The sequence below is a fragment of the Thalassophryne amazonica genome, chromosome 10 (genome assembly GCF_902500255.1).
Source record: "Thalassophryne amazonica chromosome 10, fThaAma1.1, whole genome shotgun sequence".
Lineage (NCBI taxonomy): Eukaryota > Metazoa > Chordata > Actinopteri > Batrachoidiformes > Batrachoididae > Thalassophryne > Thalassophryne amazonica.
Window position 1 is genome coordinate 14,687,539 of NC_047112.1, and position 17,327 is coordinate 14,704,865.

General features: G+C 42.0%; 1 protein-coding gene across 1 annotated transcript in view; it reads right to left on the reverse strand.

The window, feature by feature from the left end:
- The window catches only part of LOC117518348 (breast cancer anti-estrogen resistance protein 3-like), a 63,316-nt gene extending 46,406 nt beyond the window's left edge, over positions 1 to 16,910 (reverse strand). Inside the window, 1 exon segment of the mRNA XM_034179455.1 lies at positions 16,510 to 16,910. Within this exon segment, the coding sequence (XP_034035346.1) occupies positions 16,510 to 16,596 (87 nt within the window). The 5' untranslated portion in view covers positions 16,597 to 16,910.
- Between the last annotated feature and the right edge of the window lie 417 nt (positions 16,911 to 17,327).

Consider the following 17,327-nt stretch of genomic DNA (forward strand, 5'->3'; position numbering starts at 1 on the left):
TCACATCGTTACCATGACAATGAGTCCAGATCGCGTATCAGATTTGCGACTGTTTACAATTTTCACGGTGCAAAGTAAAACAAAAATATGAGTGACGAAGAGGACATTATGACAGTGATGAGTTTGAATTGGAGGAATTAAGAGCAAACGAGCTCGACGTGCACATGCAAAATGAAGACCAACAAGATGAAAACACAGCTCCGATCAACCATATAATAAATAAATTATTAACCTCGCTTGCTCGGTCTGTACGGGAATATCAGACCTCTGTGTCCTCCGTCCGTACCGTTAAGACCTCGGTCTGATATTTTCCCGTACAGACCTCGCGCTCAGTTAATAATCCTTTCATATTAGTTTAGCCGGGTACTGTGCGTGGAAAAGCAATCCCTAACTTCTGCATGAAGATTTCGTAACACTATCTGATGTTTGCACTGCAACCGTTTCAATGCAGCAAAGTAACATTAACATTAGGATCCTAATCCAGATGTGCACAAAATGTTTAACTTATTCAATAAAACAGATTGTATAAGAAGAAAAGCAACTAGAACAGCAGCCGGAGCGTCTCTACGGCCTTTTAGATGCTGGTTTACGAACAAGTCCATGCACGTGCACACATCAGCTGACTGTGGAAGATAGATGGCTATTTTAGGTGTTGGTCTAGTGATTAAGCGTTGGACAAAATGCTCAAATCCCAGCCTGACCGGTGTCGCAGACCGAACGGTCCGCTCCTAAAAAACGGTCCGCGTTTTGCATCTGCGCATGCGTCATTTCGGACCACAGCAGCACATTTGAGATGGAGTCTCAACCCAAAGCATTCAAATGGATTAATGGGATTATTAACCATCAGATGATAAAGATAAAATCTCTTAAATCATTCATTCAAATCATAAGTCAGTTTTAAACAAACACTAGGCCGTTTTAAGCAGAAACAAGGTGAAATTCCTTGACCCTTTGAAATGTCCAACGCATAGTGAACGCATCAGCTGGCAGCTCGTTTAGCCGCGGCTCCTCTGCCAACTTTTATGATGAAATAATGCTGAATTTATGTGGAAATGACTGTTGTACTAAAGCTTCAGATATCTGTCGCTGAGATAGATGATGACTGGAGTGCAGTTTGAAGCAGAAATGAGGTGTTAATCCGTGAACCGCGTCATCACGGGGGTACGATTTTTAGGGGGACCGTTCGGTCGGCAACACCGGAAATCACTAAGGGCCCTTGGGCAAGGTCCTTAATCCCCTAGTATCTCCCGGTGTGTAGTGGGCGCCTTGTATGGCAGCACCCTGACATCAGCGTGAATGTGAGGCATTATTGTAAAGCACTTTGAGCATCTGATGCAGATGGAAAAGTGCAATATAAATGCAGTCCATTTACAATTTTAGGGTGGTGGGAATGGCAATCACCCAGACAGACTGGGTGGTTGCCATCCAGGATGTAAGGTGGTTCTGTATAGTGTTGTGTGTGCACCAGTGCATGCTCCTAGACCTGACTTGACTAAACACACAGATTTCTTTAAAAACACGTTATTTTCAAAGTTAGAAATTTAAGGAAAAAAGGAAATTGCTGGAAGCAGATCCAGATCTCTTTTCTACACAAAATGTCATCAATGACTCTTTTGTGCATAAGCGCTGCCATAAACCGATGGCGACGTAAAGGTTTGTGCAGAACGCTCCACTCAGCTTTGTGCGTAAGAATGTCTAGAAAAGAGAAAGTGTCCACTGGCTGCATGTGTGTCCTGCAGAGTGACGCCAATAAATCGCCGAGGCGTTTGTGTTGCCGAATGTCAGCTGAGCAATTTACAGCACACTTCGCTTAAGTACCGCGGCTTTCCCACCGATTCCCACGCATAGACACACAAACTACAACCCAGAGAGGCTTGAACACATGCACATCAACAGTGCCAGGCACAATACTGTACATGAACACACACACACGGGGTGACACATCAGCACAAACGGGCCGAAGGAACCGTCCGCCGCAGGAAACCGAGCCACTAATTACAGCGTGAAGTCTCTAAGGATCCTAGCAGAAAATACATGAAGAACATTCTCTGGGGCCCAGTGTGCACGGACACACGCACGCACACACCGCTTGCAACCACAACAGCCCCAAATAACCAGCTAGACTAAATGTCCACCTTAAAATACACGCATCCGTCCCTCCAGGAATGCTCTGGAAAAAAAGCGAGGGACTCAGATCAGTGTTCTGAAACCAAATTGAGGTTCTAGATTTTCTATTTCTATCTGTTTGTTCTTTCTGTTAAATGAACTATGCAAGTGGCTCTTCAGAAACATCCAAAGTTTTACATGGCAAAAGGAACAGGATGAGATATTTATGGGGCGTTCACATATCTGGCATTCATGCCCCATGTATGTCTACCTATGTAACCCATCATTTGAAAACAACATCATTCCAACTGTACCCGACGATCCTCAGAAGAGACCTGGTACCAAAGACATCTAGTTGTCACCTCAGGTAACCATCTGGTTACCGTCCAAATCTCGCAACCGTACAGAAAGATAGGAAATGCCAGGATCCTACAGACTTTGACTTTCAATCTCCTGCAAAGGTATCAACACCTTGGTCCAGTAACCTCAGTAAGTTTATGGATTAGAAGCTCTTCCCAGGCATCTCCCAACCCAAAGGCCAACACTCAGAGACATGAATGTCACTAAGTGAATAACACTTTCATACAGATACATTTCTGATGAATAACTCCAGAAAACCATTGTCTTGATCCAAAACAAACACAAACTGACATTGTAATTGGCAAAATTATTGTAAATTATATGATAAAATATCTGCATTGGCTGATGACTGACAGGGTTCATCAACCCAACACAGATGTATCTCCCACTAAGGGTATATTCTAGAACCTTAGACACAAACTCTAGATTTCATAACTCTACATTTAGCAATTCTGAAAACAACTCAAGTTAGTGTTAAAAGGAAGTTTTTGAAGCATATCGTGATTGAAATAAATGGTCTTTCTCTGATTTTTTTTTCCATCAATGCCCAAGTATTTGTGGACCGACTGAGCAGAGACTGATGCCAGTGACATGTCCTCACGCTCTGGGTGTGGGACATTCCGACTGTAGGTCATTACTCAGTAACACGCTGTATTTGTGGTGACATTGGTATTGATTGGTGCAGAGGGATGACTTCACTGCAGTGAGTGTTTCATATTGTCCAGGAAGAAGCTAATCACAGAGTTTCTGCTGTCCGTCCCACTTGAACACTGAACCTTCTATGAACTTTATAGATCCGTTCAGGAGAAAAAAGATCCAGCCCAGAATTAATTTTGAGTTAAAAAGGAACCATCAAAGAATGCTGAGGAGGCAGAGATGGCGCCAATGTCAGCCATGGCAGACCCAGTCCCCAGTGTCGTGGGCCACCCTCGATCTGCCGGGTCTGCCAGCAGAAGGCCTCTTCAGCCAAGAGAAGACACATCAACAGTGAGAAGATGTCATCACAGACATTGACAGACCACCAAAAACAAAACAAATATCAGTTGTATATGGTACTAGGTCTACAGTGTTGAGGACTCCACTGACTGCAGGGGATGGACCAGTTACCTGCTTGGGAAGTTGACATCCAGCACCCAAACCGTTCCGTGGAGACCTGACTCAGTTAGCTAAATCACCCTCAACCTCTTCAACAAGTCTGAGGAAAGTGGGTTTTAGACACCTAGGCACCTACAGCAAACCAAGCTGAACATTTTCAGCTCCTCTGATAAAAATGTACTCATTAGTAAAATTTCTGGCTAATATCGGTTTGCCACAGCATTGCGGTGAAACACTTTGGAATGGGAACATGTTGGTTTTACTCCAGTGCACTGCAGGAAGCAGTTTTCACAAAACCAAGACTCTGGACCTGGTGTATAATCATGAAGTCTAATTCTTTTGAGGTTGAACCACAACTCATCTCACTTACTTTGTCCAGGTCAAATCTTTTGTCTGGTGTAAAGGGGCTTTTATGTCCAACATGGTTTAAAACACATCAGGTGTCAGACCAGGAAGTTAAGTTACATTTCACAGCCTCCACCACGGAGCAGACCTACCAGCCGCGAAAACAATGGATCCATCTCCAACTCTCAAAGGTAACCATCAGTCTGCGGCAGCCAGGTGAAATGTGGGCATGTCCTTGACCTTCTCCAGCCATTGTGGTCATCTGCCTTAGTCCTTGGTGTTTGAGACCATGTGTCGTGTAAAAAATCCCAATCCCTCTGCAGTACAATCCATAAAGTCACAATTCAAAATGTTCTAATTTTGTGCACTCGCCACCTTGCACCCTGTCAAGACAGGAGGCCTTGTTTCAGATTTCTCTAATGCTACCTGTCTAAACATTCTGGGACTTATGATATTAATATTATTAGAAAGAGATCTGACTAAATTTTAAAGTTGAGAGTGCTGAGAACGTCAGGGTCCAGATACCTCCAACAGCGTGACTGACGACGTCACAGCTCACGTGGCTGTGGCTCACTAAGCAGTCCATTTTATTGCACGCCAATGAGAGCTGGTTACCAAGACAACCAGGCATACTCGGACTGATAATCTGTGATTTTGGGCATTTTCCCGGTGGGCCGCTGCACGTTTAGACGTGCGTGGGCCGGCCCTCCCATATTTATAGAGATTATGGAAATATACAGTGTTCTCAAACCGCGCGCTGCTGTCAACATGAGGAAAGTCCGTGATCGGTGAAGCTACAGCATTTAATCGGCGCAGCTGCAGAATCACTTCCTGAATTTGTGTCAAAATAAAAGTTCTGTAGTGTTTCATACACGGCGTAGTCTTATTCTAGGTTTCAGTTTTGTTTCCGTTTGATCACACAACGGAGACTTACATCGAGCACAATGATTGACATGACCAACAGCCAATGACAATTGAAGAAGCATACAGGGTGGCCAATCAGATTGCAGGAAGAGTAGGAGGCCGCTCCGCCCCTGTGAATGGACTGACTCCTCAGCGCCTGGACTTCTCTCCACTCTCCTACTGATTACAAGGTTGGAATCGTTTCTTTTATCTTAATTAACTGTGCTTTACTTTTGTTAATCTTTAAATGCAACAGCTACGGACTTCAGCTCCTTAATTTGCTGCTGTGTGAATCCTAGCAGTGGTTACACATTACCTCTCTCTCTCTCTCTCTCACTCACACACATACTTTGGAGACACAAAATCTTTTTTTTCTGCTTGTGTGCTGCTTTTGCTTCCGTTTTGTCAGACCCGGCGCCAGAAAAAAAAAAAAAATATATATATATTAAGGGGGCGAGGGGTTTATCATCACAACCCCCCCCCCCCCCCCCAAAAAACCGGAGGAGACGTGCGCTCCTGGAAAGCTCGTGTATTTATGCTGCACCATTGTAAGAGACTGACCAAGAGTGAAGACTGATGACAGTATTTTTTAAAATTATTATTTGAACGCATAGACGCTCGGTCAAGTGATCTCCTGCATACCACAGAGCCGGTGTTCTGTCGAGATGAGGTGCGCCAACTTTCGACACTCTTAGCTGTGACGTACCTTCGCATTGTCCAATAGGAACGACGCGTCGGGCCAAAACACGGAAGACTCGTGGCAGAAACCACTGATCTCTACAAAATGGATTGGACCAATCCCATTGGTGCAGAAACCACTGATCTGTACAAAACATTAACGTGTGACAGGACTGCTCATTTATGGAGCAGTTTTCTGAAGAAAAATCATTGGAAATGTTTTTTGTTGTTGTTACCTCAAAATTTCTGATTATTGTTAAAAAGTTTAGAACACTTGTAATTAAAATAGGTAAATAAATCAATAAATGGTTCTTTAGAAACCTTTCATCTGTATTTAAACCACCTGTTATTTCAGATTAGATAATTTCTTGTTCAGACATTTATTTTTAGACAAATAAAATAACATGGAAACTTGTATATTTTTTGAAGTCTGGTAGATTATTTATATCTTATTTCAACCAGAAAAACAAACACTAAATAAATACAAATGTTTATTATAAATGCAAAAGGAAATAATTGAACAATGACTGCAGTGTGATTGTAAAGTAGAATTTCTGTGACATAAGCCTCATGATGTTTTTATATATATATATATATATATATATATATATATATATATATATATATACACAAGGTCTATTAGATAATAAACCAACCCTTTTATTGGCGTGGCGCCGGGAACGCGTTTTGTACTATGATCAAGGTGAATTGACAGTGAAAGTGTGTGTTTAGGTGTGTGTTCATGGTGTTTAGGTATATAGTATTTGTTCACTGGGGGTTCGGTATGGACGGGTGGGTGTGCGTGTTTGGGGGTGGAGTCATCGGGCCAATAGTGGGCTGGTCCAGAGGAAAAACGCCAGGGCCGAAATTTGTTCCCAGTCCGACCCTGCAACCAGGTGTTTGGATGTTTGCCATTATCTATTGATGAATTTATCTGCACCGATCGATGCATTTGTGTGATTGCTGATAAAATGCCACACTGCTGGTTTTCATTTCCAACTGGAACCTGATTGTTTAATGCTTCTGGCTTCTGAAGATCTCATGATGTATTACCTCATTTACGACAGTAGAGGGCAGCAGATTGAACAGATTTTTGTACGTGTGTTCAAAACCACTGCTTCGCTTTGAAGCCTGAAAAGTACCACAAGCCGAGACCACACAGACAGAGTGTCATTGTTTCTTCAAACTCTCTCGTGATTACGCAGCAATTTCATGTTTTTAAGTCAAAGGCAGAATGAAAGCGAAGGAGCAAAAGAGACTGTTCTCACAGAAGGCTCAGTGAAAGAGCTGTTGTCCAGCGAAGCTTGTTTCCTTCCTTCCTTTATGATGTCACCTATTGCACCAAATGTCAGTCGTTATGTTGAGTAATATTTTGTCTCAAGTTATCACTGACTAAAATATTAAAAAAGGTCAATTATCTCATAAACTCTTATTTGAAAACATCACACCATGAATTGCAATTTTATCACTTCATGGGTGAGAATCTGAGTTCATAATCCGTCTGGACTGTCTGCTCATTAAACTGATTACCACCATTCTGACCATAAGTCATTTTGAATTGTTGTGTTGTTCTTGGCTGACTGAGGGAAACCTCTCTATGTAACAACCAAACTTTTACATCAAGCATAGAGAAATCACAATATCCAAGAAGAAAGTGACCCACCACAGGACAGTAGAGAACATCATCATGCCCACACGTGGTTTCATATGTGGAGGTTATTGTTTTGAGTCCTCTGTGTCCATTTCAATTTCAATTTATTTCATTTATATAGCACCAAATCACAACAGATTTGCCTCAAGGTGCTTCACACAAGTAAGGTCTAACCTTACCAACCCCCAGAGCAGCAGTGGTAAGGAAAAACTCCCTCTGAGGAAGAAACCTCAAGCAGACCAGACTAAAAGGGGTGACAGTCTGTTTGGGCCATGCTACAGACATAAATTACAGAACAATTCACAAAACGAATATACAGGAAATGCTGTTGGTGCACAGGACAGGAGGGTCTCCAGCACAAAAACCACACCCATCTCTGGATGGAGCTGCACCTCAAACAGAGAGAGAGAGAGAGAGAGAAAAAAAAACAGAATCAGGCATCAGAAAGACAAGAAATATTTGCCAGCATTAAACAACAAAAAAAACAGGAAATACTAAGGTGATCGCCGGCCACTAGCCCTAAGCTTCACTAAAAGACCCAGAATTTAGGTATAGTTGAGGCTGCGGCACGCTCTGTTTCCTAATAAAATGAATTAAAAGAGTAAAAAGCGTAAAACAAAACTGTACCAGTCTGCTAGCCATACGCAAGGGAAAATAAGTGCGTCTTAAGTCTGGACTTGAAAATCTCCACAGAGTCTGACTGTTTTATTGAGGCAGGGAGATCATTCCACAGAACAGGGGCATGATAAGAGAAAGCTCTGTGACCCGCAGACTTCTTATTCACCCTAGGGACACAAAGTAGTTCTGCACCCTGAGAACGCAAAGCACGGGCCGGTACGTAGGGTTTAAGTAGGTCAGCTAAGTAGGAAGGTGCCAGTCAGTGAACAATTTTATAGACTAGTAGCAGAACCTCAAAATCTGAGACAGGACAGGAAGCCAGTGAAGAGATGCCAAAATGGGTGTAATGTGGTTGAACTTTCTGCTTCATGTCAAATGTCTGGCTGCAGCATTTTGAACCAATTGGAGAACCCTAGTGCTGGACTGCGGTAAACCATAAAATAAAACATTGCAGTAGTCCAATCTAGTCCATCCGTGTAGGAATAAAATAACTCGATCAGTGTTAATCCAGTTTGGACCAAACTTGGTGGAATAATTGAGGGTTAGCCAAGGACAATTAAATTGGATTGGATTTTAAAAGTCACAGTCACAGGACAACAAATTTGGGCCCAACTAGTACAGTGCCAGTAGGACGTTTGTATCCCTATAGAAAATTGGGAGTTTAAGAAGATTTCTCATGGATGGTTGCATGAGGCTGTGTTTGAAGGTAGGATGTAGAAAGAGGTGTACTTATGTTATATTATTAATTCATATATTATTATTTCATGTTTTTTTTTAAATCAGTTTTATTGTCAATTATATGAAAATAAAAGGATTCCTATTACACAGGTTATTGGGAGAGACTCAGACAAAATTACGTAGAACATTTAGAATATCTGAAACAGAAAATCCAGTACCCCACCTCCTGAACACAGTTTATTTAAACTTGAACTCACAGCAAATATAAGATTCAATTCATCTTATGTATTTACTGAAACATTGTACAAATTGTGGGGAAATCTAAGATTTTATTCAGCTTATGTAATTACTGAAATGCTGTACAAATAGTGGTGTTTGTTGGTGTTAGCAAAAAACAGATTTTAGCTAACATCTCCTCAGTGTTGTCAGGTTAAAATCAGCCGCAAGGAACACTGACAGCACGCATTTCACAGTAAAAGTATTTGCTGGGATTCTGGCATTAAATGTTTTATTGTAAAATGGTGCAACATGAACTATCTGATGCTGTTTAACTTTGCTACCAGTAACATCAGCGAGCCATTCCAAAGTTGGAAGTACAAATGTTACAATGCTAATCAAAATAAAGGTTTAAAAATAAAAGTTCTGAAAATTATTCCTAACATTTTCACAATAAAGGATGTACATCATCGTGCCACGCGCACGCCATATCCAAAAGCTGAGGCCGATCTGACAAATGGAGAGATATGCGAGCCATGTACTCGCGCTCACACAGACGTTTCTTGTTTTATAGGTTGATGCTGATGTATTTTATGACACTTAAATAAATCTTTGTCATTCTAGTGGTGGATTATATGTCGCATGACAACTATTTGTCTTGCTTTGGATATATGTACCGTGCATTTTCACCTCAAAATTTTTAAATCTCCATATTACCCCACACCCCAACGCGACACTCCCTCACCCTTACTCCCTTTTTCTAGACATATGACTGTACCCTTGTAGCCCAAACCAATGAAGTCCCTTTGGAAGCTCCCTTGTTTTCACTCAGCATCACCACAGCAGATCCAAGCTGGATCTGCATGTTGAATTGGTAGAAGTTTTTTTTTAATGCCAGATGCCCTTCCTGATGCAACTCCCCATTACTTGGAGAAATGTGGCAGGGGTGTTGTTTGAACCGGGAACCTTCCGTACTGAAACAAAGCGCACAAACCACTTGGCTACCACCTCTGCAACCCGTGCCAATGAAGACCGTCAAGAAAGTATCAACAGACCTGCTGCTACAACCACCTGCTGGCCAAAAACGTACCCCAGCAACTATTCCAATATCAGCTTCAGGGAACTAAATGTAGTGGGCCAGTTTACTGGAGGAGTATTTTGTCATCAGCAAATATTGATGCTGAGGTGTCCAACTGCTCCTCAAAGGCTCTGGCAAAAAGCTTGGACAAAAGTGAGTGATAAAGCCACACACTCTTACTGTACCTTTGTCAAGCACCTTGAGATGATCTACAGTATGTTGTGAGTTGACGCCATGTAAATAAAGTGAATTGAATAAAGCAAGAAATAAAACTCAGTCTACAAAGCAACTGTTCTAACCTCCTCTATTCCTGTGAGATATAGACAGTTTATGCACATCATATGAAGCAGCTCCAAACCCTTCACCAACGTTGCACCATAAGAGACGTCAGACATCAAAGTTTTGAGATGAGTTAACATGACTGGTTGATTCATTTCAAGCTTGAAAGTCAAAATTGAGGACGACAGTGCAAAAGGTTTAAGGGCAACCTCAAAGCTCCCATAAAGACGTCCCCCATGAAGACTGGGAAACCCTGGTCCAAGACAGATCACAATGGAAGAACTACTGCCATAAGACACCACTGAGAAGGAACCAATGTTGTACTGGAGAGGTCTCTGTGTTTTTATGTTTGGGAATGGCTCGGTTTTAAAAAGACATCTGTGGTCACTATTAAACACCAATATGAACTCATAATGTATATTGTGTTTCTATTGGACACGTGACATTTGACCTTGAATGGTCTAAACTCGCGGTTATAATGGTTTAACTGTAACAATTCTGCGCCAATATGGATGAAACGTGGTGGAAACGTTCTGTGTTAGTGAACAATGAAGCGGCTCAATTTTGGATTGAATAGATAAAATTTTAAAAGCACACAGAACCATATATTACAGTGTCACAGAACTAATGAGAAATAATGTACACGTCGGACATGTACGGGGTGTGTACTGCCTCTCAGACTGACCCTTCTTGTTTCTACTGTTGTTAGGAAGCACTTCTCTTTGCACCGATGCATCTGAGTCACTATTTACCATCAATCAAAGGCGTCAAACAATACAGGGCTCATTGCACCAACATTGGCAACACAGCGACAACACCTGGGGGGGGCTGGTTTGGTGTCTTTTTGTGGCGAGTGGAAATACAAACACAGCTGCAGCACTGAAGCTGACAGCTACACTTTCACACCTATTATATCATAACAGCAGCTACATTTGCAGTCAGCACAGAAACTGTTGACCATCATGATGCCACCAAAGGGATCCAAGCTTGTTTGTGTGGTTCGTCGGCACATGTCCAACCTACGCTCATGGGAAGAGCAGAGTTTGCTTTTCACACCAAGGTGTCAGCATCCAAACATATGAGTGAATAGACGGAGGGATGGAAAAAGAAAACCAAGAACAGATACACTTAGCGTATGCTTCTCCACACATTTAAATGCAGTCAAAACAACATATAGTGTAATTTAGAGCCTGACCAATAACGACAACGATAATATTGACCGATATGAGTCTTTAATGAACATATCTGCACCATTTTTTTGCTAATATGAAAACTTTTATTTTACAGAATTAACAATACAGAAAACCAATTTGGCTGTTGGAAATGCTGTAAATTTTTGTAGTTTGTCCAGCAGAGGGCAAGCCGATGTCACTGTTGGGTTACCGGCTGATAGGCTGCTAACACTATGTCGTGACGCAGTGTTCGTTGTAGTCATTGTCGTCTTTGTTGTCCATTTATTGTAATATCTCAGAAACCACCTGATAGTGTTTTTTCTAATTTGGCAAGGGCGTAATATAGGTTGTTGACATATTTCACATCCAAAAATTATAGTCATAGATTCATTTGTTTCATTTTATGCCAAAATCAGCCAATTTGGCTATATGGACCCCATTTTCTCAAAAACTGTCCGATAACTTTTCTTTTAATTTAACAAGGGCACAATATTGGTCATTGATATTGTTTCTGTCCCAAAATGATTTGCGTAGATTTGTTTGTTTGGAAATAGTGACCATTTTTATGCTGAAAGTAGCCATTTTGCCTTAGGCTTTAAATGAGCTGGGAACTCACAGGCACTCTAGTTTATAATGTTGTCAAGCATAACTAGGACCCCCATCACCCCTTGGACACATGAGCTCGAATAAACTGAGGCAATGGGACAGCCGCCATTAATTTTCAATCAGAGTGGGCGTTTTACAGCGACAAGAGACAAGTGGTCACTATGCCAATAGCTAGGTGTGGCCAAAAAAGATGAGAAATATATTTTATGAAAATGTTGAGCGATGCAACATGGTGACTGCCAATCTGAGTGAAGGTAGTGTAACGGCAATGTGACATACGTTGATTATTGATGATTGGTTATATTTGTAGTTATCTGTAATAAAGTGCGGGCACCACAGTGGATTAGAGGTTAGCACTGTGAAAGCAAGAAGGTCATCAGATCAATTCCCACCTGTGGCCTTTCTGTATGGAGTTTGCATGTTCTCCTCATGGTTGTGTGGATTCCCTCCGGGATCTCAAAGGCAAAGGGCAAAAGGATCTGGACGAGCACCAGGATTGGAAGAGATGGCTGAGCGGGTTCAGGGAAACATTTTTGTGAAGCTCCGGGAAGTCCATGAAAAGAAACCAAGATTCCACCAATAACAGTTTGGCGTGTCGATTAACTTGATGTGTGCCGTATCACAGGCAGTGCTCATACTGAAAACTTGAAATCATTCATGAAATCCACCGACCTTTGAATTTCTCATTCACATTTTAATGAATAAATCTTATTTTGTTTAACACAGTGCAAGGACATTAGAATGGTCTGGGGGATTTAACCAACCAGTCCACATGTGTTTCGCGAACTTGGAAAAGGCGTGTGACCGGGTCCCTTGGGGTATCCTGTGGGGGGTGCTGTGGGATTATAGGGGTACCAGATTTACTGCAACGTGCAACACACAAACTGCTTTAACTCGCACAAATTTAGCGGGCAAATGATCAGAAAGTGTGCAGGGCGAGCATCAACATGACAATAAAAAAGATCTATGGGCAGTAAAGCCCATATTAGCTGGATGATACTGTTACGACGGAATGACCGCTTCTCAGTAAGTGAAGACAGCTGGGACTAAAGTGTGTGTTTGTGTGTGTGCGTGTGAATGTGATTTACAGCAGTGCGGTAACAGCCAGCGCTCAGCAGCAGACAGCGTGATTTAGAGGTGTATCATTCTTCATACCCTGGGGGGAATTAAATTAACTTCTCCTGTGACTGATGGCTGCACTGTCACCTGTTCTGCAGAAACACCTGCTGGATCATATCCAGTACAGGTAGAAAATAAATACATAAAAATAACACTTTCTGATTCTTTCAGTCAAATTTTGAGGATCTTATTAAATGTTAGAACATTTATTTCACTAAAGGGTTAATGACTAAAGTTTTAAATGCACAGGTTTCTGGCACTGCTGGTTCTTCAGTTTCCACCAATAGATGTTCATTTAACAACACTGATCACATGACCCTGTGTACTGGGGTGTCAGTCATGAAAGGCTGAGTCCTACCAGATCTACCTGCTGCAGCCAGGTGGAAAAGTGGGCGTGTCCTTGGGCTTCTCCAGCTGCTGTGGTCCTCAACATTGACATATCTCTTGGTGTTGGCCCATGCCCAGAGAAATGCACCAGACGGCCAAAATGCTGTAGCTGCTGCTTACTCACAATGCAAGTGATGCTCCTCATCCGAATCTATCTACGTAACTTCGTTGGCGGTAATAACTCAAGCTAAAACAGATGAAGTTAAGTGTTTATATTCTGGATTTTGTGGCAAATCCTTCGTAGTCATCTGAAATCTGCTGGCCACTGACATCAGCGGATGCTGACACAAACAAACAACACAAATCTGACTTTATAACGCAGACCATTTCACCGGTCGCCTGGATCTGATGACATCACTGACCGCCAAGTGTACCTTTGCACAAGCATCGCTATCACACTGAGAAGAAAACACTGAGCCAGCGCTGCAGAACATCACGGCCGTAACGTGCATAGCACTGCGTGTACATCTGAGTGCGTTTGTGTTTTGCAGACGTGCTGATACCGCATGCACTTATGTCAACACAACACGATGTGTGTCAGAAGATTAAGCTGAGTTAAGCTGGCAGCATCCAAGAGCTGAAATGTAAAATGGGACATCCTCTCAAGTATCACAGCTGAGTATAACTCAAAAATACGCTTCCAACGGTGGCGTGCTGGCATGGGGTCAAAGTTCGTAGCACCATTTATTCATTCCTCAGCCCTTCAGCGGAGCCTCACCTGCAACTCATCAACTCATCACTGATGCCTTAGAAATTATGTGCTGCATGAGTTCTTACGCCTGGTGTTGTTTTATAGAAAAATGTAACATTTCCTTACTTGACAATGTCCCAAAACTGACCTTTGGGGAAACTGTAATGAATAATTTGGATTTTTTTCCCCTCAGCTCAGTCCAAACCTGATTACGTAGATCAGCCAGCTGTGAACAGCTGTTACAGAGCAGAGAGACAAAACATCTAAAATGGATTTAAACGTGTGAACATACATGGATCTTAAAAATAAAAATGAAAATTTTGTGACAACAGGAACAACCAGTGGAAGAATTGGACATTATCTTCCCATTACGATCTCGACCCCAGCAGGACGGACCTGAGACACCGTATGCTTGAGAATATTCTCCGAGGCAAGCTTCCGTCTGATTCAGAGTCGGCTGTAGGTTTATATGCGCTGTTCGCCAAGAACAATAGCTTCAAAAACATGAAAAAAGTGCTGAAACTACAGTGCATAACTCCAAAATTAGAGTTAAGAGGAACTCTTGCAGACGAAGCCTCGAAAACAGCAGAACTCCTCCCTAATGAAACCTACTGTTCCAATGCCATGGCTCAAATTGCGGTACGGTGTTGTCATACAGATATCGAACAAAAGCTTTACACAAACTTTTGAAGATGTATATTTATATGACTTGAAATGTTCAATAATTGTCTTGAAGATCTACAGTTTGTATTTTTGCATAAATCACATTAAACATCTTAACATGACAATTCATCAGCAATGTTACATTGTTAAACTGAACACTCCATTTTAATACAATAATTAAGTTAATGTAACTCAAACTTTGAAAAAAGTTATAGTCACTCATTTCCATTAATTCAATTTCAATTTCAATTTTATTTTCATTTATATAGCGCCAAATCACAAGAGAGTTGCCTCAAGGCGCTTCACATAAGTAAGGTCTAACCTTACTAACCCCCAGAGCAGCAGTGGTAAGGAAAAACTTCCTCTGAGGAAGAAACCTCAAGCAGACCAGACTCAAAGGAGTGACCCTCTGCTTGGGCCAATTAAACCAACTCAAAAATGCATTGTTGTCAAAACAACCCAGTTCCTTTAAGTGCATTTAAAGGTTTGGGCCATTTAAGTGTCGGTGATGTATTTCTAGTACATTCCATTCACTCATTTTAATTGAGTTTATGTAACGGAGGCCAGCAGGTGTCACTGTGCATATGTAGTTAGTAAACCTCACTCCCACAACTCAAAATAATTCTCTGGTCACAAGGCCAGAGCCCTGGGTTTTAGCCTTCTGGTTAGAGAGTCTGACTTCCATGCCGGACATCGTGAGTTCGAGTCCCAAGGGGAGCAAATGGACGGAGTCATAACAACACAATGTAGAGTCAACAAGTAAACCAAAAAAATCTAATCCAAAATGTACTGCAAATTTTTTAGGCAGGAATTTGTCACTTTTTTATTGAAAAACATAAACTAGGTTTACATAAATTTATTAACTATAAATTCTTAAGTTACTAAAACTTTAACAATTACATTTTTGAAAATTATTTTATTTAAGTTTGCAAACTCAAATGATTTAAGGCATTCGGTTTCCTCAAATGGTTTGAGTTCAACTAACTCTGAGTTTTACAGTGTATTAATGGTGCACAGCTCACGGCTTACTACACGCAATTATTATTTTTAAATAACCTTAGGAGAAAAATTGCACATTTCTCCTCTGGTGCATATTTTTTGCCCATCTTTCCTGCGTGCCTGAGATTTAATGTAATAAATTCTGGCACAACAACAAATTTGCTGGTGACTTCTTGGGAGAGATAATCTATCACAGCAAACAAGATACGTCTTATCTTTACTGTCTGTTTCACACGTTCTTAACATTTTGTGCAGTTAAAATGGACAAATGAGCCATCAGACAGTAGAGCTTCGTCACATGTGAAAATGCTTTGAACATTTTGTATTCAAACCACAAAATGTGAACACAACAGCAAACAGCTCCTGATCAAGTACACAACATCTAAAAGCTCTATAAGGGTAGAATTATTCACCATGTTGAATAATCTTGCACAAGAAGGTCTCACGAAAGCTGAAACAGTATATCACAGTGAACGGATCCCAGCAGGACATAGATAGGGCAGGCTTCCCATACAGTGTTTTGGGCTAGTGTGGGCCAGCGTTTAACCCTGGAAACCACAGACTCTCCCTGGATGGAACGCCAGTCTGATGCAAGTTACCTCCTCAGCCAAGGCTGGTATTTCCAGCTGGACAGACTGAGATGATGCACATGGACAGACTGCCTAAAGTCTACAGTCTAGATGGGATGGACTCAATTAGTCGCCCACTCGTGTACATTTTCGCTCTGAAAGCTCTTGCAGGGGAAACCTAGTATGAACTTTGTAATTAGTCAGCAGCCTGACAGAACAGCGGTGCTGGATGTTGAGGTTTCGTGGTGATCTCCAGCCCTACTGTACACTGCAACCACAGTAAGTGTTGTTCTTACCTTAACATAGTCCACCGTGGCATCCAGGCCAGCAGCTGGATCCCTGAGGAACACAGACAGAGACAAAGTCTGATTTTGTGAACACATCTTGCTACTGGGACCAAACCTCGATGCGTTCTCTGACGTTCCAGGTCCTGCCCCAAAGAAGACCAGGTCCACACAGGTGCCTGACAGGTGCTGATGCTACTTATTTGGAAGATCAGTGAGAGTACAAATACTCCAATAAGTAACACACAGGGAGGGAGGAGGAGTGGCACCTTTGTCAGGTTCCAGTTTGATTCTACAAATCCAAACAAGTGTGTTCGGGGTCCATGATGAATTTTTGGAAGTCCAAAGAGGCTTTAACAGCAGAGACACAAAAAAAGCCTCAAGCCAAACTCCTTCAACTCTCCCTTTTTGTGATGCTCACAGTCTGCCTCGCGCTCAGTCAGCGGGACGTATGTTCACTCGGTGTGTCCCTCCCTCGCTCGCTCGCTCTCCTCCCCCAACACTACGCACATCACAGCCACATGCCTGCCCTTCTGAGTCCACTGACAAATTCACCGAGACGTCCCAACACACACGCACACGTAACCTTTTCTTATTCACTGTATTTTACCAGAGTACTTCATTCACCTATTTACACGACGTACATAACCGAAAGTATGTGGACACCTGCCCTTCTACATTTGAATACCCCCATTCCAAAACCACGGGCACGAACACGACCTTCTGCATTGTGTCAGCAAACACCATCTTACATTTTTTGCTTGTCAGCAGTTTGCTGCTCAGCTCTCTTGAGTTCTTGTGGTCTGTATCTTCATGGCTGAGATGTTACA